The sequence below is a fragment of the Lactuca virosa genome, chromosome 2, assembly GCF_052849685.1.
Source record: "Lactuca virosa cultivar CGN04683 chromosome 2, Lactuca_virosa_CGN04683_v6, whole genome shotgun sequence".
NCBI classification, from domain to species: domain Eukaryota; kingdom Viridiplantae; phylum Streptophyta; class Magnoliopsida; order Asterales; family Asteraceae; genus Lactuca; species Lactuca virosa.
The window spans coordinates 227,575,974-227,603,943 of NC_136427.1; the positions used below are offsets into that span (position 1 = coordinate 227,575,974).

General features: G+C 31.5%; 2 protein-coding genes across 2 annotated transcripts; one reads left to right on the top strand and one right to left on the bottom strand.

Annotated features, from left to right (window-relative positions):
- The first annotated feature begins 15,469 nt into the window (after positions 1 to 15,469).
- LOC145160336 (nicotinate phosphoribosyltransferase 1-like) lies at positions 15,470 to 19,705 on the top strand. Its single transcript, XM_079079484.1, has 15 exons — positions 15,470 to 15,828; positions 16,648 to 16,795; positions 16,905 to 17,024; positions 17,121 to 17,255; positions 17,348 to 17,409; positions 17,523 to 17,598; positions 17,690 to 17,791; positions 17,869 to 17,985; positions 18,063 to 18,121; positions 18,193 to 18,367; positions 18,447 to 18,581; positions 18,653 to 18,751; positions 18,848 to 18,956; positions 19,045 to 19,157; positions 19,405 to 19,705. The coding sequence occupies exons 1-15, from the start codon at positions 15,656 to 15,658 to the stop codon at positions 19,480 to 19,482; spliced, it is 1,701 nt and encodes a 566-aa protein (XP_078935610.1). The 5' UTR covers positions 15,470 to 15,655; the 3' UTR covers positions 19,483 to 19,705.
- Positions 19,706 to 20,625: 920 nt separating this feature from the next.
- On the bottom strand, positions 20,626 to 27,841 carry ICU2 (DNA-directed DNA polymerase). The gene is made up of 26 exons (XM_079079485.1): positions 26,640 to 27,841; positions 26,324 to 26,494; positions 26,126 to 26,209; positions 25,948 to 26,022; positions 25,787 to 25,851; positions 25,626 to 25,716; positions 25,362 to 25,550; positions 24,999 to 25,277; positions 24,728 to 24,907; positions 24,529 to 24,642; positions 24,324 to 24,443; positions 23,922 to 24,230; positions 23,740 to 23,832; positions 23,464 to 23,655; positions 23,252 to 23,401; positions 22,944 to 23,164; positions 22,698 to 22,857; positions 22,537 to 22,620; positions 22,333 to 22,446; positions 22,165 to 22,254; positions 21,991 to 22,067; positions 21,673 to 21,883; positions 21,534 to 21,587; positions 21,331 to 21,450; positions 21,160 to 21,234; positions 20,626 to 21,087 (listed from the first exon to the last, which is right to left on the bottom strand). The coding sequence occupies exons 1-26, from the start codon at positions 27,702 to 27,704 to the stop codon at positions 20,941 to 20,943; spliced, it is 4,530 nt and encodes a 1,509-aa protein (XP_078935611.1). The 5' UTR covers positions 27,705 to 27,841; the 3' UTR covers positions 20,626 to 20,940.
- Between the last annotated feature and the right edge of the window lie 129 nt (positions 27,842 to 27,970).

The following is a 27,970-nucleotide window of genomic DNA, read 5'->3' on the forward strand; positions in this document are numbered from 1 at the left end:
ATAAATCGGAAATCGGGAAACAACACATAGACAAAGAGAATGATTTAAATCCATGTCTCAGTCTATACGATATCTAGAATGGAGGAATATATGATCCCTTATCTAAAGGACGCGCTTCTGATAGGATCAGAGTTGACAGCGGTTTTTGAAAGCTACGATTGCAGATCAGGATCTGAAGTCATACGCGGAATAGTTATTAGACTTATCCAAGTGGGAGACTGTTGGATTAGTGTCTAAGCCCATAACTATTTTGGTATGTACTTGACCCGATGGTGCATGGTCCTTTTGGGTTGCCTTCACCAAAGCAACTTGATAGGATGAACTATGGAGAGAAAGGATTAATTATGATTTATTAATATATTATGAGAATAATATATTAAAGGAGAAATCATATTGTTTAATTAATATTAGTCAAGAATTAATTGATAATTAATTTTGTGGCTAAAAGAGATTAATTAAACTTAAGGGACTGGAACTGTAATTATAAGATAATTGCATTTGGGCTATGGATCACCTTGGAATAATAGGTTGGATGAATTCTATGGGGCGTGTGTCTGATACAATATTTAACCAAAACATTTGTTTGTACAGTAAAAAGTGAATTACAAACTCCAAATTACATGTTGGAAATCAAATAATTCCGACTTCATATGAGTGAGTTATGCGCATTTTAAAAAACGGGAAAAAAGTCAAACCGGTTCCGGTTTTTAGAACCGGGACCGGTTTTCATAAAATAGAGAACCGGTAACCGGACCATGCTACCAATTCCGGTTCCGGTTCGGTTCCGGTTCCGGCGGTTCTAATGCTCATCCTTAATTTCAGCAGAATGAGAGTGTATTCTAGTAGAATACACTCTCGTTCTTCATATTCAATGCAATTTTATTGTATTTTAAGTGAGTGAGTCCTGAAACAAAATACGAATTCATATATAAAAACCTAGATGCGAATTCATTCTGAAATAATGTTATTGTTGACATTAATGACGGATTTAATTAGTTTCCATAAAAAGCGAATTATAATTATGGATATCATTTAATATACATATAATTGTGGAAATCATTTAATATCTATATTTATTTAATTAAATAATTATGTAATTTACTAAAATCCTATTGGTGGATTATAGCACACAATAAATATAAGAAACAAAATAACCTAGCCTTATATATATATATATATATATATATATATATATATATATATATATATATATATATATATATATATATAGGTAGAGGTTCATTTGAGACCACCTATATTTTGTGAGACATGGGGACCAAATCTTAGCCTTTCATCAAATTTGATCTTGTGGCTTTTAAAAAAACATATTAACACTAATTAATCTAACTGATTAGTTAATTAAGGGCAGATTAGTCACTAAGTTAAATATAATATCACTACCAGATCGGATACACAATTAGCGTCATATTCACGTCGTCTTCAAGAACATCATCATCTACTTCGTTTCTTCTACCAAAACTATCACTCCTATGTCATCAACATTCCTTAATCTTCTCTTGTAATCGATCTTCAATCTCCTTAATTCTTCACTTATTTCAACCATATCATCATCTGATTTTGAGATTGATTGATCGAAGAATGATCGTATCCTATCTAAATCATAGCTTCTAAATTCATGATTTTTGTGTTTTTCGAGTTCATCTTCTTCGTTCTCTACATCTGCAATTGATAATCGGATTGATTGGGTTGAAATTCATCTATCGACATCTGGGGGTTGATTTTCATCTATCGACATCTGGGGGTGAAATTCATCTATCACCGTCAAAATCTAATCGATTTTTAGCACCATAATCATCCACTTTCAACAAAGAGGGTTAGTTTTTCTTCATTGATCTTTAGTTTCAACAATTCTTCATCAAATCACATTCGTTTAGCTGTTTTACATATATTTTGAGCACTTTCTAGATTCAATTTCTATTTATCATATTTATGATTCTTACAATTTGTCAAGGTTTGACTTTGAGCACTTTTAAGGTTTGATTTTCAACACTTTTCAAGCAATGTGTTTTGTAAAATTGACAAGGTATGTGCAAAGTAATTATTGTTATTCAACAAATTCACATAAACTATACATGCATTCTACTTGTTTGATGAAAGTCCTGAATGAAAAAAGAGTCAAATGTATCACCCCTTCTCATGACTAAATTCTTCTTTAAGAATATGAGTATATTTCCAAAATATGAGTCACAATTAGTGAAAAATAATGCATTGTTGACTTTGTTCTTATAATAATTGACATCATTATTATGTTTAATGTTTTTCATTTTTCTTTTATCTGATCTTTTATAGAAACCAATCTTTAATACAATGACATGGTTTTGTTTAAATCTTATTTTGTAATGAAATTCTTCTGGTTATATTAATCGTATATCATTACCCATATGTCATTACATTGTGTGAGTATCTATCAGAGATTCATCATAATTAAGGAAATCACTACTTCAATATGGACATAAAACATTGTGTATTATTCTTATAGAATATTGTACATACATACAGTAACATCAATTATGATTGTATATATGTATAATTCAAGGATTAATCACAATAAATTTAAACATTTAGGAATTAAAGGTAATGTTATCTATACATGCATATTATCCTGATTATAATTATTATATACCATCACTCATATTTCATTACATGGTGTTATTATCTAGGAGTTATTCATCACAATGAAGAAAATCTGCATGCAATGAGGAATAAAGGTTGTGGAACCGAAAGATGGTTAAAGATTATCCTTGAGAAGACTACCGTTCAAGGTCAACAGAAATCAAGATCATGCAAAATATGTGGCATGTAAGGTCATGATACAAGGAAATCTTTAACAATGAACAAAATTTTCAAGGAATAGTTTGCACAATGTTGTCTATATATATATATATATATATATATATATATATATATATATATATATATATATATATATATATTTCATACTAGAATAATTGAACAATGTTGTGTACATCTAATTACATTATGTTTTTATCCTTTCGACATCTAATTAGAATTTGAAAAAAAATTATGCTCCAAAGTGAGTTTCCCATTTAATTTCACAAATGTATCCATAAATGTTGATTTTAAGAACTTTGATCATTCTCCTCTATTTCACCATCTTCGGTCTCAACCCTTTCTGCTGTCCATTGTTTTTGAATTTCTTCAACTCCAACTTGCGCTTTTTCATTTTCTGGCTCATCGGTACTTCAAAAAATAGTACCCGAAAACAAGTTATTGAACTTCTTTGCCAATTCCATGTTCTATTTTCATTTGGAAACATCGATATACAATTAGAAACAATTTCTTCCATATTCTCTTTTTCTACAAAAACTTTCTTGAAGACCTTTTCAAACATTTCTTCATGTTCTTGAAAAACAATAAGGCACTAGAATTATAAGTATAACTTATTAAATGAAATCATAATATTCAGTTGAATAATAAGTTATGAAGTAACATACGATATATCTGTTGGATTAGTGTCTAAGCCCATAACTATTTTGGTATGTACTTGACCCGATGGTGCATGGTCCTTTTGGGTTGCCTTCACCAAAGCAACTTGATAGGATGAACTATGGAGAGAAAGGATTAATTATGATTTATTAATATATTATGAGAATAATATATTAAAGGAGAAATCATATTGTTTAATTAATATTAGTCAAGAATTAATTGATAATTAATTTTATGGCTAAAAGAGATTAATTAAACTTAAGGGACTGGAACTGTAATTATAAGATAATTGCATTTGGGCTATGGATCACCTTGGAATAATAGGTTGGATGAATTCTATGGGCAAACCCATTAGAAATCGTCCAAGGGATATTCTAAAAGGGTCCATGGGCTGCTTAGGGCTTAAGCAGTCAGATTAGGGTTTCCTAGTTAAAAACCCTAATAGCCTACATGTATATATAGTACACTTAAGCCCCAAAAACGTGGAGAAGAGTTCTACTAGGGTTTCTGGACGTTTTGGGCAGCCTCCTCTCTCCTTATTCTTCATCCTCTTGCTCTTGGTGTTTGTGAGCCATTAGAGGAGTGACACTTGTGACTCTAAGCTTTTTAAAGCCATTACAAGGAGGGTTTGAGATTGTTGTTGCTACATAACAATCAAGGTATGATCTAAACCCTAATTCATATGTTAATATTGATTATCACATGCTAGATCTAGGGTTTAAAGTCTTGGATGAATGCATGTACAATAGAGAAACCTAGATCCAAGCATTAGGGTTTGCATGAGCACATAGGATGTTCTTATGGCTAAAACCCATCAATATCATATCAGAATAGTAGAATATCAGTTATGAACCATAAGCATGTCATATCATAATATCTAGAATTACAGAAAATAGCAACATACTTTAATCTTTCTACTACTATAAACAATGTACTTTACTTCTTACTCATTGTAGCAACATACTTTCATTTCCTAACCAATATAAGCAATATGTAACTTGAACCTTGTAATGTGATAATAAGTGTTAGATTACATCTTGATATTATCAGTTAAAAATGAGTTCTCCATATGAGGTTTAGCAAGTTTAATTAAATACTCACATTCAGCCTACGACTGCTAAATGACAACAGAACAAAGGATTTGACAGTTTCTTAGAATATTTGGAATAAATAATTTAAAACAAATTTTTATCCATAGAATATTGAGAATAATTAACCTAATTATAGAGATAACTGGTTTCAAGGTATGATATTTACATCTTCTGTCGATTAGCCATGTAGACATCAATTTTCAGAAAATTCATCATCAATTTCTCCATTACAGACATCTATTTTCTATATTTCATATCACAACGTCGGTTTCTAACAATTCATCATCACATAATTTTGCTATTACTAAAGTATTATCAAGAAGGGTTGATTTTCAGCAATGCATTATTAAAATGGGAATGAACAGGATACTAACTCTAATATACTAAATCAGAAAGGCTAGAATATTCTACTAAAAGCTAATATATAAAAATTAATTCCAAGAATATTTTACTACACAAATCAAAATGACTAGAATAATATGATATATAAAATCAGAATGACTAAAATATTGTACTAAACATCAATGTTCTAAAATTCATCATCGGTTTCTCTATTACAGACATCGATAAGGAATTTCGATATTTCAACATTAATTTTCAACAATTCATCTTCGATTTCTCTACCGCTGAAGGATTATCATAAAGGATTGATTACCTATAGATTCTATATAATTTCATATCAGAACATCGATTTTTAGCAATTCATCATCAAATAATTTTGCTATTACTGAAGGATTATAAGCAAGGTTCAATTTTCAACAATTTAATAATTTATCATAAACTTCGTTGTTACATAAGATTATCAACTCATCGGCAATCGGTTTTCAGCAATTCATGATAAAAATGGGAATGAGCATGATACTAAACAGAATGGCTAGAATATTACATAAGGAATTTCTAGATTTCGACATTTATTTTCTGCAATCCATCATCAATTCCGAATTAAAATATTACACCATATACTAGAATATCACACCTTATAATATAATTTCATAACATTACGCATTAATATCATAATATTATACATAATTTTGTAATATTATACATTAAAATTAGAAGAAAAAAAATATGTTAATTATTTAGATTTCCTATAAATAATTCTAGATATTCGCGTTACATTATAAGTTTTAAATTTAGAATATTACATATATTATTAATATCTTATATAATATAAGTTTATTTTACACAGTAGAACCTAATTTTAGAATATTACACTTTAATATCAAATCACACACAATTTCATAATATTAAATATTAACAATACAATATTAAATTTTGAACATCTAGAATAACTAGAATTATAACACATCAATGAGTGTTAAAAAAAAGCCTAAATTTAGTAAGGCATTATTCTATTAGAATATTTTACATATATATAACTTAGATTATCATAGAACATTATGCATATTATTCTAAATGAACAGACAAAGTACAAAATTATTCAATTAGAATATTCTATATATACACATTCATTATGTCTTATTAACAGTACATATAAATTTAAATGAAATCATAATATTCAGAATAATCAACTTAAAACAATTCACCTTTCCAAAATCAGAGTATTCTAATTATAATATTATACTTTTATTCATGTTAGTACTCAACCTATAACATTATTCTACAAGAATATTCTATATGTACATTCAACATGCATATCATTCTTTTAGAATATTCTACTTCTATACATATTAGTATCCAAGCTATAGCATTATTCTTTATGAATATAACTTATTAAAAGATATCATAATAATTAGAATAATTAAATTAAAAAATAAATCATAATAAGTATAATATCAAGTAATTAAATGAAACCAAAATATTCATAATAATCAACTTAAAACAAATCAGCTTTTACAAATTTGAATATTCTAATTGTAATATTATAGTTCTATACATGTTACCAGTCAAACTATAACATTATTTTGTAAAAATATTCTATATGTACATATTTTATTCTTTTAGAATATTCTAATTTTATACATGTTAACAATTAGACTATAATATTATTATGTAAGAACAATCTATATGTATAGAAAACATGTATATTATTTGTTTTAGAACAATACACATGTAGATTAGAACTAATCATATTTCCAACCATTCTATTAAGCAGTCATCATATTACCAAACATATAATTAAGTAGTCATCATATAATCAACCATACCAACTGATTTACAAAACATTAAGCAATCATTAATATCTAATTTATTCAAAAAAACATTAAAAAAGATGTTTTCATGTTAGATAACCATATTTCCAAACATTCAAACTTGCAACAATTCTACTTTTCACTCCTTTCTAGTGCATCCCTTGCTTCAATTCTTTATTTCATCAACCTACATCAACAAAATCAAAATTACTCACTTGGTTGCCATCTTCAGCTTTCAACCCTTTCCGATGTTCCTTGTTTCTGAGTTTCTTTAAATCCAACCCACTCTTTTTCATTTTCTGGATTACTGGTACTTGAAAACATAGTACCTAAAAATAATTCCAATAATTTTAAACATCATACACTCTACTTATAAAATTTAGCTTGAATTACGACTTAAATTCTAAACAACACATAAAAATCATTTTTTATAACAAACAACACATAACATTACCAAGTACACTTCATTACAAAAATGCCCAGAAACAAGCCAATGATAACATAAGCCAAAAACATGGATAAATGGTGAGTAGACATATCATTCCTTTCAATATAAAAGCAAATTCCTTTGCATCATACTTGTTGCTTTTCATTTTTGTGACAAGATGTGTGAAGTTATCAGGGAGCTTTACATCATCTTGGACTTCTACAGAGTTCACTTGATTAAGAAGACTGTAAAGTTCACTAACAAGCCTCTGTTTTGATTAAGAAGATTATGTTACAAACTATCTTAAACTAGTTTAGAACAACAAACATCAATCACTCGTAACATTATCAACTAATTTATTCTACTATAGAGTAATATATTTTTTTAAACTACTGTACTTATTTTAAAGTATCTTAAGTTAACATTAAATTTTAAACAATTACAGCAAGCTAAAACATTAATAAGTAAACATTCTTTTATAAAATATCTTAAGTTAACAACAAACATTATCACTTAGAACAACATCATAACAATCAAAATAAACCTAGTTGCAGTAAATAAATTTTATAAAAAAAACTATAAACCTACCTACAATAAACAAGTTTATTGATAACTTTGACTACAATAAAGTTATATAAGACATTTGGTATCAAAGATTCTGAAATTCTGAAATTGATTGCTAACCCTAGCTACAGTAAGTTGGATCAAATACTAACCATAGGTGTAGTAAACAAGTAAATTACTATAGTACATAATTTCACAATAGTGTTTTATAAATCATTATCATATAATATCCAGAATCAGAATCGAAATCAAAATCATAAAAACAAACTAGATGAGATATTAGTGTCATCTAACCTGATTGTTGAACAATATGATCAAAATCAGAATCAAGATATTCAAAATCAGATGTATCCGACCTTTGATTTGTGGTAGAATGAAATTGTGGTTTTCAGAATGAGAATCAGAATTAGTTTCTTCGGGTTATTCTTGAGAGATTTGAAACAAAATTTTACTGCGAACGAACTTTGAATTGATGAAAGAAAAACGTAATCATGATTTAGAATCTGAATCAGAACACTAAAAATCAAAACGAGAATGAATCATAATCGATTCTTAGGGTTTTTGAAGAAACATTTCATAATCAAAATCGAATCGATTCAGTGATTTTAGGAAGAGCAATGTGAAGCAGAATCAAAATGAAAAGAGATCGAATCCAGGTAAGTTCTTCGATCAAGATTGCAGATCAGGAAAAATGATGGTTTTTAGGGTTTGTTGGAGGGCGAGAGTTTTCTGATGCGTGAAGAATGAATGAATCTGTTTGACTCACGATTGCAGATCAATTAAAAACAAAGTTACGATACTACCCCTCCATGTCTTTCATTAATCCCAAAGTTTAATAGAATTTCAAAAATGTCACCGCCTCTATATTGTTCTAATTTGATTTAATCCCACCCATAGATCATGGTAGATGAATGGTCCAGATTTTGTCCCCATGTCTCACAAAATATCATTGTCTCACATGAACTCAACCCTATATATATATATATATATATATATATATATATATATATATATATATATATATATATAAAGGAACAATGAGAATCTACTGACAACGGAAAATGTTTTATTGTGTGGTCAAGTTCCAACGTACAACTTTTCTTTTGTCAAGAAAATGACAATTTTATAGTCATTGTGTTCAAGAGTGGTTCATGCACAAATTAAGTCTATAGTCTTATCTCACCTTCTCTTTCGTCAATGGCAAGAAGAAGAAAGAAAAACTTTTTCATCCCGTGTATAACATGTTCAAAAGAAAAAATCAAAAAAGAAGCATCGTTCAACAAAAAACAAACAAACCAATAACATTTTCTTTATCTGCATAGTGAGATAATGTTTTAACGTATTTAAAGATATTGAAAACTAGGCACGTTTTAATATTTTAAATCAACTCAAAAAAGTTTTTAGTAATATATTGGATTAGACTGGGATATCAATTGTTAGTTATTTTGATAATTAGATCTGAAAAGTAGAAGCTTAAACTTATCTTGATCTCAAATCTAGTTAAAAGAAACTAAACAAAATAAGAAAGATCACATACTTGCTTCCATTGAAATTTTCAGATTGATGAGCAGGTCAAAAACTCTCTAAATCCCTGAGTAACAATATAAACACTAATTAGATCTAGTTTTTAAAACCAATCCATCAATAACTTCAAATAGTTTTTATTAATAATTTCAAATTTAATAATAACATAATATATACATTTATTAGGTTAATTTCTTTAATAATTTCAAATTTAATAACATAATATATATATATATATATATATATATATATATTATCTGATCTTACAAATTATCCCTAACATAAATTTTTTTGTAAATATAATGATCATTTATTTGTAAATAACAATTATTTATTCTAACAAACCAAAAAATATAGATCTGTTTTATGACTATATCATAAAAAAAATGGTCAAATTTTCTCCGATTAGAAGGAGAAGATATATGCAAAAGTGATTGGTTGATATGAATGGAGACTCATATTGGACTTCAATTTGTCTTCCTCCACGACCATGACTTTGAAATCATGCAACTTCTTTCCTTTTATTTTGTGATTGTTAGACCGGAAAGAATGTGTATGACATGTAGGTCTGTATTAGTCTTTTCGTAGCCATCTCATTCATATGTCATTTTTACCACAAGACATGTATGACATGTCATTTTAGAGTGGGTCAAAAAGGTAATAAAAAAAAATAGCCTAACCTCACACACTATTTTCTTTCTCTCACCTTGACACAATAATGTCGTTTGACCATGGTTTAATCGGCATGCTACCTTTGGGGGATGGTGTATGCCGGAAAGTGTCAAACAAATGTCGAGCATATGTCATGACCACGCCTCCTGGTCTTAGTAGATGTGTGAAAAAGTATAGATTCAAATTAAACTGATTAATTCAATAAAATCAAAATATTGCAATTTTATAATATAAGTTTCAGTAATTTAATACTAAAATGGATTCAATCGGTTTTTGGATAACAATTTATATCCAATAAAATCAATCGAATCCAATTAATTTCTGTGAGACTAAATCCAGTCCAACTAACATACAATCTCGTTGTTTTCCAATTGGATTTATCGAATTTGAAGCATATTTTTTTAAAATTATCTATACCTAATATTTAGTCATCTTGCGTGTTGCGGTGGAAAACTATTTTGCAAAATGGACCACAAAAATATGAAAATAAAGTTTTGATCCAAATAATTATGTATGGAGAAGGAAGGCAAAAATAATGTTTGAAAATGTATCTTGATTGATACAATACACAAATGACAATTAATTAAAAAATATAATAATAAAAAGTAATATTAATAAAAACAAAAACTATAAAAACAAATTATGTAAGGAACTAAAAATGTAATTTTAAAATATAGTAAATGATCAAAATTACAACTTACAAAATACCAATAATTTAATTTTAAATTTATGAAGGACGAAAAATGTTAGGTTAAAATTAGTTTAAGGGTAAAAAATATACAACCAAATAAAGTTTTAGGAGTAAAAAATATAGAACCAAATGAACAATGCCATGTGAGGGAGCACCTCGTTCATAAATAATATATAAAATATTAATCTTGGTTGTAATTAGATGTAAACTTGGATGTATATAATCAAATACATTGGATAACTAATAGTAACTTTAACTATGCTAGAAAATAGGATAGAAACATAAATAGATAATCACTGTATTCTTTAAGGATCGTGTCGATTCACTTTCTGAATCGATATTTCTCTCATGTGCTTTGGTTACGAGGAATTCGACATTGGATAATCCTCAAATGAACAATCAAGATTTTAGGCATAGAAAATTGATCAAGAAGAGAGAAAATATGGTATATGTAAAAAATTTGTATGTTTCAAAACAGGTTCTTTCCTCATACAACTCCTCAATTGGATAAGAAAGTTATGAAACAGATAACCATACAAAGTTACATTGGAACGAGAGAAGAACTTAAGCTTGAGATTATGGCGCGGAAATTTAAGTTAATCTCTTGGATCTTTTGATTAGCTCAACGATAAATTAGTACGAAATATTAAGAATAGTTTATATCAGAAATTGATATTGTCATATTTATACATATATTTTTTGCCATATTCTTAATATATTTGATTAAAATATTATATTTTTAGATATATGATACTTAATATGCTTGAAAATGCTAAATTACAGTTAAAATGAAGCTAAGATGCAAAAGAAAGACAACAGAGCTAAAAAGACGCAGAAAAGATGTTGGTTGACAGATTGACTTATCTTCGGTGTTTTGGTCATCTCTAATGACTCGTAACTCCGATTGATGAGATTGAAGATGTTCTGGAAACTAGACAAAATTTCAGACGACTTTCGTGTTTGAGCAAAATTATGATTCCCAGTTCCCACAGCGTGGAAAAGGCATTACCACAGCATGACGGATCCAAAAATCCCCATGTCGATCTACGAGTTCGTGTGCGGCAAAGAAACCCATTGCCAAGTCGTGGCAAGGCTATTGCCACGCCGTGGAGGCAAAAAATCTATAAATTATGGGTTTTGTAGCCCTAATTCCAAGGCCATCTTCACTGTAACACTCATAAAAAATCATGATAAATTTAAACTTTTTAAATATAACCCAAAACTATAAAGTGTTTACAAAACAGTTTTCAAAACATTTCCAACATCATAGTTTTCCCAAAATCTTAGATCATAACAAGAAGATGTGTACGGTTACGCCTTTGCCTTCCCATGGTCATCCGAAATACCTGAAACATAACCTAAAATTGTAAGTCAACGCTTAGTGAGTTCCCCCAAAGTACCAACACATAAACAATAACTTATACAATAGCAACATGCAATGGGTCCACAGCTAAAAGACTGGATTACCCCTGAACCCACAGCATAAGTCTGGCTTGCCCTCGGAGCCCACAGCTTATATATGGCTTGCTCCCCGACCAGATCAGTCCTCGGACTGGATACCATCAAGTCCTCAGTACGAGTCTGGCATACCACCCGGTCCTCATCTCGTATCTGGAATGCTCATGAGCCCTCAGTATGAGTCTGGCATGCCCTACCCCGCCATTAGCTCATATTTGGAATGCTCTAGGGTTTGTTGGCTACCGTACGGAGCAATACAGCCTCAACCCAACACAATATGTCGACATATACCAGATAATAAACATATACAGATAATCATGCAACAGAATCACAGGTAGTCCTACAGATTTACCAAACTAGCATAAACATGCATATCTATCCCATACTCATCATATCATTGAATATCAAACCAATGGGTTGGCCTTGGTGCCTTCAACCCGTAAGTACAATGAGGAAAACTCACCTCGCAAACTGGACAAAAGCTGATGAGGTCTCAACTCTGAATCTCAGCTCCAACCGCCTCCTATTCCAACCAAATGACCAATCTCAATTAGAATTCACAAAATACCCTTAAGCTCAAACTTGGTCAAAGTCAAAGTCAACCGGTCAAACCAACTAAGTCAACTAAGTCAACCCGCCGAGTCAACCCAACCGAGTCAACTCAACCGGATTGACCCAGTGCGAGTATGCGAGGCGTACTCCAAAGGTACGCTGGGCGTACACGAGTCTTCGCATGTTGACCACCAACGAGGTGGTTGACCTCGTACGCAAGGCGTACTCTGAGTACGCGGGGCGTACTCTCGCAAACTTCAAAACTCATTAAGTGCTTAATGGCTTAAGCACTTGCGTCCATATTTCAGATCCAAGGCTAAAATATACTCTAGAGTCATAAAATTTACAACTTTATGACTTTACATGCCCATTAAGTGTTTATCTCAACTTCTTAATCCATTAAGACATTCTACAAGATGCATGGAGCAAAACCAACCATTTGAAACCCATTTTCATGACTCAAGACACCCCCAAGGGTCTGAAAGGACAACTTAATGGGTCAAGAACATGCTTTGTTCATGAAACACCACATATGGGACAAAAAGAACCTAAAACTAACCCAAAACAAGATCTACAAGAAACTACACCAAGTTCAGAACTTGATACCTCAAAATGATGTCAAAGGGTGGTGTGATCCTGGATCTAGAAAGCTTCACTCCTTCAAGGTGGTCTTCTCTTCCTTCCTTCTTCTTTATAAAAAAATAAAAATAAAAACAAGCAAGTCCGTTACAAAATAAAATATTGACCCTTAAAATTATAGCATCTAGACTTAAAAGGGTAACATATTTTTCGATTTGTACACATTTAGTCACTAAGTTTTTTTTTTGTTCATATTTTACCATTGAACTTGTTGAACTGTTCAAAAAACATCCTTATGACTTGCTATAGGAGGTTTAGCTGGTTTTCCGGCGTTCTTGTGAGTTCCGGCGAGTCTCCGGTCATCTTCTCCAGCCAAACATTAATTTTTCCGGCAACTTTGTCATCTCCAGAAACCAACAAGTTTGAAAGGTTCCAAATTCGTGGGTTTTTAAGAAAGAAAAAGACCATAGCAGATCTGGTGTTCTTGGTTACAAGAACCCAAGAACTCATATTTCGATTTCAAAAGAAGAGGGCTATGAAGATGAAGGGACTGTGAAGTTGAACACAAAAACCATAAAAACCCAGATCTAGCACTATTAGAAATCCCAAAGCTCGATTTCTTGAACTCGATTTCAGATTTAAGTTAATGTGTGTGTGTGTGTGTTTTTAGATTCGAGTTTTGGGTTCATAAATCGAAACGAGAACAAAGAGGTTTTTTTATCAGAAAATCAAACGAAGATGTTTGGAGATCTGAAAATCGAATGAAGAGATTTGGGTTTAAACTCGAATGAAGAGATCTAAAAATCGCTACAAACCTTAAACATCATTTGATTTCAGATCTGAACACTTCTGGAGCTCTTTTTTTTTTGGGAAGAAGATGAACATGATGAAGACGAACACCTTACTGAAAATCGATAAACACACCATGTTTGAAGGTTTTCAAGGGAAGCTTCGAGCATCAGATCTGGGTTGAAGACAATAAACATCATATATGGGTTGGAGTTTGAAGATGATGAACATCATATATGGAACAACACTCAGATTTCAAAACACGATGTAGCTTCAAACCTATTTTCCAGATCTGACCTTCAAATCGATTTCATCCATGGAGTGTATGTCGGATCTAAAAAAACAAGCAGGTGTGTGTTGGAAATCGTTTCCAGATGGATTCTTCTAAAATAAACTCGAAATCTAGAGTTTTTCGGATGGATTTGTTCATATTGTGTTTCAGATCTTTATCTAGTTCATCAGGGTTGTTCATCGTGTTCTTGAGAGCTTCTTTATATTTGAGTGTATGTGTTTGTTCAGAACACGAACCCATATCTGGATGTGTGTATGATTTCGTTTTTTGACAGATTTTCTATAAATGATTTATCAGATTTGAGTGTGTGTATATGTGGGTTACATCAGAACACGATCCTAGGCTCAAGAAATTGTTTCAGGTTTGCTTAAGAACACTATGGCTGGAGGTTGAAGACGATGAACAGTGATCTGATGGAAAATCATGAATGTCGGAGTTTTTGAGTTCGCCGGAAAAATCAGGAACGCCGGAGAAGATGACCGGAGCTGTCAAATACGCCGGAAACCGGCTAAACCTCCAATAGCAGGTCATAAGGATGTTTTTTGAACAGTTCAATGGGAAAATGTGGACAAAAAAAAAATTCAATGACTTAATGTGTACAAATCAAAGAATATGTTACCCTTTTAAGTCATTATCCCATCCAGTAAACTAGTAGTTCAATGAGAGCTTTTATATTAGTAACCAAATATATATGATTTTTTAGTAGTTCAATACATATAAGTTATACAAACTTTTTCCTTGTAGATGTAACCCACATATATTAAGAAATTGTTTTTTGTTTTTCTTGAAACATTGTTTTTTATTGCACACAACGCTAAAAACCATGTCAAGTGTTATTTAGCTTTCAAGATTATTAATATAATATTTACAAGTCTTTTTAATATGATAAAATAGAAAACCTTAAAACCCCCAAGTCATACGACATAGAATTTATAGTTTGAAAATTGAGTCTTTTTATTTAAAATAATATTATTTCTTATTTGAATGCGATTAATAGAAATAAATAACTATTAGGCATAAATATCATTCAAATCTTTATAAGCTTTTAGTTTCCAATTTTGGTTTAGAAATTTATATCTACTTGATAAATGATACATAATAAACTTAAATAATACTCTATATATCTGTTTTGAATAAAATAAATAAAAAGTAATACAATATTATATTATCATATAATATTTTCGTGTAAGTGTAAATTGGTAAAATGGAAAGTGTGGAAGGGAGTATATATCTTGCGATGCCCATTCTTCTTCTTCCTCGTGTAAAAACTCCATTCTCGTTGTCAATGCATATACAGTAGCATCATTCTCCCATTCGTATATCCGTCATACTCGGAATAAGATTAGGAAACCCTAGAGAAATTCTTTTGTTTTTCTTGTAATTGTGTTAGATATAATGGAAGCGAAACCAAAGGTTAACGGCGGCGTAAAAGATGGAAAACAGAACCGCCGTATGCCGGCAATCCATGGTCCTACCAATCCAATGGTTACGCCACTCCTTACAGATCTTTATCAGTTCACCATGGCTTATGCTTATTGGAAAGCCGGCAAGCATAAAGACCGCGCCGTGTTAGTTTCTCAATTCCTGTTTTTCATTTTTATAATCTTGCTTAATTTCTATGTTTTTTGTATAATTCGATGTATGTGGTGTAAAATTCTTTGTCTTCAAATTCCTTTTTGTTTACTCAGATAATATAATTCGTCTGCGAAGCGTATTATTCACGAGAAATGTAAAAACTATAGGTAAATAGAATTGCTTTAAGTTGTAATTCGTGATTCCTAATTGTCATATACCAAAACAGTGGATTGTTTTCAGCCGTCATTGGAACAAATTAGGAAATTTTAGCCGTTTGGATATGGAATTATGAAGTTCCCTAGATACTGGCGTTTTTAAGGCTGAATAAGTTCTGATTACTGTATTTATATGAAGTTCTAAGAGGTAAATTATGCACAAATGCTATTCTGGAATCAGGTATAAGATTTATCGAGAATGATAGCGTTTAAATCCTTAAGATTAAGGAGACAGAGTGCATGCAATCATTAAGGAAGTAGGGTCTTCAACAGGAAAGGATTACACTGAACATTAGAAGAGTAATGTAAAAAGAGTAATAAATCAGCCTTTGCTTGATGTATTCTATGCATCCATTCCAAATTTGATATCATTTGAGATTGTGATTTGTAATTGTAACTGATTATACTTTTTGTGTTTTAAGATAATTATTATGTGTTTCTGTAAAATAAAATCTTTAAATCATGAATTGGAAGCATCTTTGTTGTCTATTGGGTTTAGTAATTCTTCATATTAATACTAGTTTAATTAAAACCTTTAAGAATTTACAACTATATTAGAATCTATTTAGATTGCTTATTGTCATGATTTTGTTTCAGGTTTGACTTATATTTCAGAAGGAACCCATTTGGTGGTGAATATACAGTTTTTGCAGGTCTAGAAGAATGCATAAGATTCATTGCAAACTTTAAGTTATCAAAAGAAGACATTGCCTTTATTCGAGAATGTTTATCTCCTACATGTGAGGTAAGTGTAACTAACTTTCAACTCAACAAGATTCACAAGTAATGATTCTGTCAAATACAGTTGTGAAGGGTAAAATGGTCATTCACTAACCTTTTGATGATGGGTGTAGGATGGCTTCTTCGAGTATCTTGGAGGAATCGATTGTTCTGATGTTGAAGTATATGCTATTGCTGAGGGATCTGTCGTATTCCCTAAAGTACCCTTGATGAGGATTGAAGGCCCTGTGGCTGTAAGTTTTGTTTTCTGACATGCAGGGCATTTTTGGAAACATTTAGACAAAAAGATCGAATCTTTGAAAGTTGTATATGTATTGTTGTTATTTCAGGTGGTTCAACTTTTGGAAACTCCTTTTGTGAATCTTATAAATTTTGCTTCTTTAGTCACTACAAATGCTGCAAGACACCGTTTTGTTGCTGGAAAAAATAAACTTCTTCTTGAGTTTGGGCTTCGGCGGGCCCAGGTTTTAGACAGTTTTTTTTTTTTTTTTTAATTATTAACGGTTTTCATGGGCTATAATATTTTTTTTAAATCTTTTGTTTCTTTCATGTGTAGGGCCCAGATGGTGGTGTAGGGGCATCAAGGTATTGCTACATGGGAGGATTTGATGCAACAAGGTGATCTGTTTCTTTTTTACTTAATGAGCTTTTAATGCTTTAAGCATTTAATTTGGACAAAATGACTTAATGCCTTAAAATGGTCATTTAGTAATTATTTTTTGTGTGAATAGCAATTGTGCAGCTGGAAAGTTATTTGGAATACCACTTCGTGGGACCCATTCTCATGCTTTTGTCAGCTCCTTCACGGTTGGTGTCATATATATAATATAAACTTTTTATTTTTCATTATTAATATTTTCCTATGACTTATTATAATAATCAATCTGTTGATATTTAGGGACCTGATGAGATTACAGAAAAGTCTCTCAAAAGTCAAGATGGATCAAAAGTATGCAAAGATTTTGTGAGTCTCACACAGACATGGTTAAGCAAATTAAAGGTATACTTATTATAATAATTACATTTATATTCCCATAATTTATCATTTGTATCACTTTAAAAATTGTATATAAACAGAGATTAAGTTCATCAGAGGGCGTTTTTGGCGAAACCAATCAAAGTGAGCTGGCAGCTTTCGTTTCATACGCCCTTGCGTTTCCCAACAACTTTCTTGCTCTTGTGGACACATATGATGTAAGTCAAAAAAACTAAAAAATAAAACTTCAATATCTTCTTTTTCTCATTTAATATTTAAAATTCGATATGTTTAGGTGATGAGGAGTGGTGTCCCTAATTTTTGTGCTGTAGCTCTAGCACTAAACGATATGGGGTATGTTTTTTTTTTCTTTTTAACATTTTAACTATCTATATATAATTTTTTATTATTTAAAATGTTTGTAGATATAGAGCAAAGGGAATTAGATTAGACTCTGGTGACCTTGCTTACCTGTCATGTGAAACAAGAAAGTTTTTTCAAACCATTGAAAAGGAATTTCAGATTCCTGATTTTGGAAACACTGGAATCACTGCTAGCAATGATCTTAATGAGGAAACATTAGATGCTCTAAACAAACAGGTGTGACTTTTTAAATTTTTTATAAAATTATTGACTATTGAAATTGTTATTAACATTTTTTTTTTAAATGGTTGATTAGGGGCATGAGGTGGATTCATTTGGAATTGGAACAAATTTGGTGACATGTTTTGCTCAACCTGCTTTAGGCTGTGTGTTTAAGCTTGTTGAGATTAATAACCAGCCGCGTATAAAATTATCAGAAGATGTCTCAAAGGTTTGGAATCGGTATATTTTATAAAATTTGTTAAAAAAGAATGGTGATTTTTTAATTTTTTTGGTTTTTAGGTATCGATTCCGTGTAAAAAGAGGTCTTATAGATTGTATGGGAAGGAAGGTTATGCACTTGTAGATATAATGTCAGGTGAAAATGAACCACCTCCAAAGGTATGTAGAAAATGACAAAAATACCCATATATAAAATGAATGAATGGATTAGTATTTTTTTTTTTTTTGTTGAAAAATAAAATAATAAATACACAGGCAGGGCAAAGGATTTTATGTAGACATCCGTTTAATGAATCGAAGAGAGCTTATGTGGTGCCACAACGTGTTGAGGATCTTATCAAGTGTTATTGGCCTGGAAGTGCAGGTGTGAGATTTTGATTAGATAATATTAATTTTATTTTTTTATTTATGAAAAAAAATAATAATAATATTTATATAATAAATATGTGAAGAGAAAGAAAGAGAAGAATTGCCAACACTTGTGGAGATTAGAGATCATTGTATGAAGCAATTGGAGCAAATGAGGACAGATCATATGAGAAGATTGAATCCAACCCCCTACAAGGTATGTATTAAAAGTTAAAACAAAAATAAAATATTAGTATCTATTAATAATCTATCTGTTATCCCATATCTATTTCTATTCTGTCTTATAAAAGAGGTCATTCAAGAAAAATTATTATCTTTTACCACATTAATTTGAATTTTTTTTATTGATTAACTCACACAAATTAACGTATCAACCTTTTAAATTCCTTGATACTCTTTTTTATTTATTTCTTATGGCTGAATGAAATTCCTTGGTGGAGTAGGTTAGTGTAAGCACAAAGCTGTATGAGTTCATTCATTTTTTATGGCTGAATGAAGCACCTGTTGGGGAGTTGCAGTAACATGCTGTTGCTACTACATTAATAGTAAAATACACATGACATCATACTCATTCAAGATGTCTTTACTCAAAAACATAATAATTTTTTATTTTTATTTGTGTGAAGGTTTTTTTTTTTTTTGGTTTGTTATATATTTTGACATGCTTATATCATATACATTAATAAATGTTTGTATCCGTTATGTTGATTGTAATTGTATCTGGCAATTTTTTTGTATGACAAACGTATTGTATCTTATTGTGTCGGGTGTATGGTTTAGAATTTAGATCTTATAATTATGACGTGTCGTGCTAGATTGAAACATTAAATTGGTTGAAAGAAAGGGAGTTAGAGAGGTGGAAAAGAAAATGTGAAAAACATGAAGGAGTAGTAGTTTGGAAGGCAAAGAAGTGAAATCCACAATAAGTTTAGAGGAGTGAAGTCACATTGAAAAAAAAAATGGGAAAATGAGATTGTGGAATAGTAATGAAAATTTGAAAAACAAAAAATAAGTATCAACTGAGCGGCTAATTAATGGCTTATAGATTACAAAACAATTCAACATAAAGTTTTCTTTTACATTTGATTTTGGTTTTGTACATGCCCTGTTCACTTAAAAGATTAAAAGAAATTGCATATAAATAAACAGGTAATTTTCTTGTCATTTTCATGTTGAAAGTTTGGACCCTAACCTTAGCCGTTTAATTTTGGTGTCGTATCATGTCAACTCGTTTAATTAAAAAGATTGGAATCTACGACTCAAATCCGTTTATTTGCAATTCACGTTTTGTTTTATCCAAATGACTTCTCATTTAGTTTTAGTTGGCCATTAGAACTAGATGAATTCTAGTTTTTTTTTTTGTTTGTTTTAATTGTTTTAAAGAATGACAACTAGTAACAAACAACAAAATGGTTATGTGAAAGGATTTATTGTCATTGTTGATTGTTTACATGGATTGTACACTTTTACTCCATCGATTTATGAAAGGAGCCGAGTGTTGGGAGCATTTACATAAAGCTTCATGCAAATTTCCAACTTAGTTAAGACCTAGTTTAGATGAAGTTGGTAAAGTTGTGTCAAATTAAAGAAGTTATTTTAATTAGGCATTTATGGTAAATGAAGAGTATTAGATCTTGTTAACCACTACTTGAAATGAACATGGATTTAGGATTAACTCACATGATAAAAGAATAGAACTTACTAGCACATTAAATCTTCCTTTTAAAAGTAAACTATAAACTAGAGTAAACACAACACCAATAAATACAAAATTGATCATGTCCATTATAACTAAAAACTCTTTTTGCATAAAATAACTAGGTACCACACATACATACATCATTGACTTACCAATCCCAATACTTGTTAAGATCTTCATCCACAACTCTGTTAGCTTAGCTTCTTCATCATGATTTGAAAGCCAATTTGTATTCTTTAAATGGGATTTGAATTTTAATCAACTCTAATCCCTTGTTTTACTAAATTGAGGCGAAAAGATCATTAAGTTTGACCCAACCATAATCACACCTGTCCCTAACCTTCTGTGCTGTGGAAAAAGCTAATCCAACCAAACCTCTTATCCTACCAACCTCTTTCTCAACTGCAGCCTTCAACTTAGCATCAACCTGAAATACATTAACTAATTACAAAACAATTCATATCAATATCTGAAATTTTTAACTAATGACAAAAATAACCTTGTCAATGCAGCGATCGGCATCCAGGAGATAACAGAAGTAAGAGAGTTGTTTGTACACATCAGCCTCCGAATACTAATCAAAAATAAAGTTTCAGTAATTGTTGTTGAATGAAGGGTAATGACAAAAATAGTGTTTTTGACTTTGAGAGTTGAAGAGATGAAAACCAACCTGTCTCACAAGACGGCCATTACAGTGAGGGTAATTTGGGCATACTGTTCCTCTCTCAGATTCACCAACAACACGCAAGTTTAAACTCCGTGTTGTGTAGTCACATGTTTCATCATCACACTGAAATTTTACATCCAATTTCAGTAAAAAAAAAATTTAATGGAATTCTTGTATGAAAATCATAATAGCATTTGTTTGCATACCGTCATAAATCCTTTGTAGTATGTGGATATGAACAATTCAGCTCGTCTTTTTACCTGATTCCATTCCACCAATAATTTACTCACTTTATTTCTTTCCATTTGAAGCAAAAACAAATTAAATTTAGTTAAAATTGAAAACCTGATTGGCTAATGATGCTGGAGGGAGTTCCACTTGACATTTAGGGCAACAGAATTTCTGCCAAAAGGTAGTGGTGGTGTTGGTTGATTCATCTTGCAAGTCTTGTGGCTTTTCAAGGGCTACTGTTTGTATGTAACTCAGTACAGATGGACACTTAAAACTAACACAGCAATCAGGACATGATATATTTAAAGCCTCACACCCCCTGTATCTGCAATAATCAAACATCGCAAAAGTTTAAAAAATGTATATATATATATATATATATATATATATAACCCCAACAGGTGAAAATTTCAGAAGAGAATTAGTAACTACCTCTCTTCATCATCTGTCATGCAAATAACAGAGCCAGAATGATCATTGTTTGCGACTTCACTTGATTTGCTTTGAAACTGAAAACAAAATCGTTATTAATTTTATTAGTTAACTCATCAATGTTATAAAACATATTTGGAAATAATAGGTTATAGAATATTAGAATATAGATACCTTGGAAGGATCAAGCCCTAAACAATCAGCTAAAGTAGCTGGGCTTGTACCCTCAATTGATGCACATAGACGCGATACTACTGGATGAATCTGAATGTACCCAAAATAAATGATTTTAAGTATTTAGATAATATAATTAAAAAATTAAAAATTACCAAAAAAAGGTACCTGTTGTGCTAGATAATAGTCAATGTCAATCATCAAATTCTCATTATCCTTTGTGAGTTCATCTGGATGTCTTGCACGTTGAGCAATCCCTACTGATGTACTCAAACCATTCCCCTGTGAAATTTATTAAAAAAAATGCAAATTAGAGATAAATAAATGTGAAAAAGTAAAATTAGAAATAAAAATAAAAGCTTAATCACAAACCTTCTCACAGCAAATTATATAAGGAACTGTATCTCCAGCAGAGCAACCACTGGTGTACCCTAGTTTCCTCAGCCTGAGTGCTACCTATAAGTAGATATGTTTATGTATTAATAAATAAAACCCATAAATTATTAAATACAAAAAAAGGTCAAAATATTTACTTCAACATGAGGTTGACTTTTGGCATCTGGGTAGGCTTCAGGAGGTCTAGTCAACGTTTTTGTAATGATATATTTCTCCAAACCTATTTCTCCCTTCCTCATATCCTCTTGTACCTTTCTGAGTTTGTTGTGTATTGCTTCAACAACTTCTTCACATGACCTGTCATTATAAATTATAATAAAATTAAAATTAAAATTAAAATTTCAGAAAGTAATGATGATGATTATTAAGAGAAGAAGACATACAGCTCAGATAATATTTGTTCAAGACAGAAATCTCCAGTCTCCTTTGATAACAAACTCCAGTCACGTCTGACCATATCCAGACCTTTCCTCTCTATAACTTTATAAATTTTCCCATCTCTTATTTGCTCTTTCACAGCTGCATACTTCTTCTTTTTAAGCAACAGCATTCTCTTGTATACACCATCAAGATCAATTTCTAATCTCTTGTATCTCTTGTTCACCTAACATTAAATCAAAACCAAAAACTCAATTCACCAACTTTTCACTATTATAATCTCAAAACTATTTATAAAACTGTAAAAAACTACCTCTTTGATGATATTTCCTGCGATTGATTTGGCTTTATTGATATCATCAAGTCCAGTATATATCATGATTGAATCAGTGTCACCATAAATCACATCAAAGTTTAGATTGTTGCGAACAAGATCAACAGTGCTTTGTAAAATCTCTCTCCCCTGTAAATAAATAAGTTGTAATACTTTTCCATATATATTTTTTTTATTAAAATCTTTCTTACTTGTAGTGTTATAAGTTCTGCAAGTGGCTTTGCATAGAATCTTGAACTGGAAAAACCAAGGCATCCATACATACTGTTGGCTGTTAGTTTCAATGCTTGTTGTTGTATGTCAAATTGTTGATACTTGAGGCCTGATGCTGTCTTTAATAATCTTTTTACATGTTTCCTTCTTTCAACCAGATTTTTGAGTAACTACAAAAAGTAAGTAACACCATATGAAAGACTTATACAAACATTAAACCAGTGTAATCAATTTAACTATGGTTAAAATCTAACCTCGGGTAAAACTCCAGTTGCTTTTGCAGATGGTAATCGAGGAACTAAACCATCTTCAGATCTCTCTACTGTTGTAAAGCAGATATTGTACTCCTGATTGAAGAAAAAAAACACAGAAAAAAGATAAGAGAGAAGGGTAGAAAGTGTTTAAATTTAAAAAGTATGGTGGAGATATGACAAACCTGGATAATGGAAGGGTAGAGACTGTTGAAATCCAGAAGTAAAATGTATTTATCATATAAACCTTTTTTGGGTTCCAACACAAGCCCACCTGCATATGAAGCTGCTTTTTTGGATTTTACAGGCTCATTTCCTGGAGGGGCGATTTCGTCATTTTCACCCAAATCGTTGTTTACTTTGTCTTCTGGACCATCTGATTTACGTTTTACTGTTTTGTTTTCTTTTGGAGTATAAAACCTATCAGGTACCATAAATTTTTTAGCATGGAATGCATGCAACAAGAGATATTCCACTCTTTGAGCTCTAGCACCCTGAAATCATTCACATAATAAGTTATTTCATAAAAAAAAAATAATAAAAAAACACATTTAGTGGATGATTTTTTTAACTTTTCATTAGTTTACCTGAAGAGTTTTTCCCCATAAATTGCCACTAATATTAGTCAGTTGTCGTGTGAGAGGAAGAACACTCAAATGAAACATGAGCTCCATTGACAACCATGCATCTGTCTCCCCAATTTCAATCTGCAAATCCAGAGTGTTAACAATATCAAGAAAATAAAAAATAAAAACAAAATAAAAATTAAAAAAGTTGAGAAGTAGAACATACAAGTTCCATTAGGGTTTGAGAACTTTGGAACATTCCAGGAATATCATGTGGAGCAATCTCTTTTCGATTCTTACTTAACTGAGTCTTTGCAAGTTCTGTCAATGAATAACTAACCTGAAACCAAAAAAAAAATTGTTAGAAACTAAATATAAACACTTAACTTGTTATTATACTATATTAATAGTAATATTAATATTACCTCCTTTAAAAGATCACGAGAACACAAAAAGGTATCACATAAAAGCCTGCCAGCAATGCAAGACATAATTCCCGGACTTGCCCCTGACCCAAAAACTGTATTTCCTTTATTAAGTCTAGGCATCTCAGACCTCTTAAGTCTTCCTATTTTTGACCACATGCTATTAGGAACTTTGCAAGCCTGCAAAACATTATTATTAAAAATGGTAATACAAATACAAATGATCACATTAAATTCATTAAATCAATAAGTTTGTTAGTATTGTAAAAACCTTGACTCTGTTGAGAAGAACATCAAGGTCAAATCCAGATATGTTGTGGCCAACAAGAATATCACTATCTAATTTGTGTAATTCAATCATTAACCGATTTAATAAAGCTCTTTCACTGCTTTCCATGCTAATGATGTTTGATCCAGCTTTTAAGTTTTTATCTGCTGCTTCTTTGTTAAATCCCATTGGAAATAAACCATCTTCAAGCTTACGTACAACTGTGAAATGACTCAACATTCCAGGTTTTGTCCATTCTGAAGCCAACATTGGTGTATCAATCTGAAAAAAATAAATGTAAAGTATTTATATTTAATGTTATCAGTAATGTTACAAACAAGATTTTAAGAAAGAATGTGAAAGTACCTTGGCCTTATGACAGCAGATGACAGATGCAGATGCAATTTCGTTTATGTTTTGTTTTTGATTTATTACAGTTTTCAGATTGATTGCAGTAACAACTACAGGAGGAATTTCTCCGGTGTTTTTTGAAGAGGTTGCAATTTTAATGTACTTAGGGGAATCCACTGTAACCTCAAACTTACACCAGCTTACCTGATCAAGGGGTAAGAAAGTAATTTGAGCATTTTGTTAAGATCTTAACTGTAAATGTAAAATTTAAAGGCTTACACGTTGAGCAGTAGAATAGGTGGTAAATTTTGAAAGTGATAGCCATGAAGGTCCCTTTATCTTTCTTTTGATAAGAAAAAGCTCCAAAGCACTAAATGAAACAAAATATTAGTTTTCAGATTCTTGTGAAATGAATAAAAATTTATCAGCAACTTTTATACCTGCTATGTGTTCCAAGCAAAGCACGAAAGGTTTCTCCTTTAAGATCTGAAGGAAGTGGTGGATCCTGCAATTACAATATATACAACATCAGTAAACACTTAATGAATCTTCTTTGTGAAATGTAGCATGATTAATCTTCTTTGTTAAAGGTGTGAAATACCTTAAATGGATAGCTGATTTTGAGTACATAATTCTCTTTGCGCTCTATGTCGGATCTTTCAAATGCATAATTTCTCTGAAAATAAATAAATAAATCAGTTTAAGCACAATATATATATATATATATATATATATATATATTCATTGATTTTTGAAGCTAATTAGACTAAGAACCGGACCTTGACAGGTTTCATGCTAAAGTTTGAAACATTTCGATCAAGCAATTGTTTCTTTATGTTGGCCTTCAATCCAGATGCCATCTCCTAATAAAATAAAATAATTAAACAGTGATTGTCAACAATAACTGAATAGTACTAATAATACAACCAATGTGATGATTGTAAATTAAAAGAGACCAAAGGCAAGAGGTGTATTACATGAAGCTTGGTGTGAAAAGCTGTAGGTGTTATTTTTGACTCTTCAACATCTTTCTCAAGATTCATAATGACAGAGTCTTCAAAAACAGGACCGTTTGGGATAGCATACATGCATCTTTGCATATTCTTCACGACCACACAACAGCTGTGATAAGTACTTCCTGCTTTCACCTTGATTCAAATGAAAGTTTTTAAAGATCAAGATCAATCTTTATCTCGGTAAGAATGATAAAACAGTGAGTCTTATATAATTAATCAAGCGTTAGAATGCAAATGAACAGGGTCAACTGACATGTAACTGAATTAGCTAAAATACCTTCCCAAATAGATAGATATTGCCAGCATTAGAACCAGAAAACTCCTCATATGCATCGAGCATGTAGAAAGGAAGAGATCCATCAAGTTCCACCACGAATGGTGGTTTTTCATCAGAATATACACCAGGACCCATCTCAGCATTCAAATCAGAGCTTATGTTCGTCTGCAATCCTGCTGTTGCACTGAAAGTTGGATCCTTTTCCACTTTAATTTTAGCATTTAAAGTCCAACCATCGGCCTCCTTCATCACTGGCTCAACTTTCAGTTCGCCAGTATCCTTAGATGCTTCAACTTCACTTGTCACCACCGGTGGCTCCTCCACAACACCCAAATCTGTTTCATTTTTAGAAAATTCTAGCACTTCCTTCCCTTCTTCTATTACGTCGTGTTTATGCAAACTATTTGACGATAGAGTATTCACAGGCACCACACTTGCAGGTGTATTTTCGGTCTTAATCGAGGTAATCAAAGCAGCTGGTGCTAAAACTGTGCCATTCTGGGATGATCTTTTGTTTCCTCGTCTCCGTTTCTCTTTATCATTCTCGTCCGGTGCAAATTCAGCAAGCACATCATCAAGAACACTATCGGAAGACGCCACTGAAGGCTTACTCTTATTGAAAACGGCAGAAGTAAACAAGTTAGATATCCTTTGCTTACCCATTAAAGCAGCTGCAGCTTCAAAAGAGGGCTTCTTATGTTCCTTCTTTTCCGTTTTCTTCTTAGGTTTCTTTTTCTCCAATTCACCTTCTGATTCCTCTTCTGAGGACGGAATTACGCCGGATTTAGTCCAATCAACTTCTTCGCCTTCGTCCCCGTAACCAAGGCCGTCGTCGTCCACGATAAACCCTTTAAAATCTTCACGGCGTTGGGCCACGAGGTTCTCGTACTCATCGTCATCGACAGTATCGTAGATTGGCTCATCGATCTTTATTTTGTAACGTTCTTCGCCAATGTCGGCGCCGCCGCCTTGTCTGCGGATTTTGAGCTTGCGGAGTGCTTCAGCGCGCTCCTCAGACTGCATTCCTCTGGTTTTTCTCCTTTGTCTCCGCTGATCGTCTTCCATTTCGATCTCGCACGGACTTGGCTTGCTTATTCTTTGATTTTGTTGGATCGATCTATGGAGGGTTTGGTCGATAGGGTTGATACTAGAAAGGGGGAGAAAGAGATGTCTGAAATAGCGGGAAGAACGTTTTGGCGCCAAAAATAAATTGGCGAAATCCCTATTACGCGATCCGGGATAATATTTTACTAATAACGTGTAATAATATAAATATATTGTGATCTACAATACAATACGTGAAATTAAAACAATTGGTCTCAATCATTAAT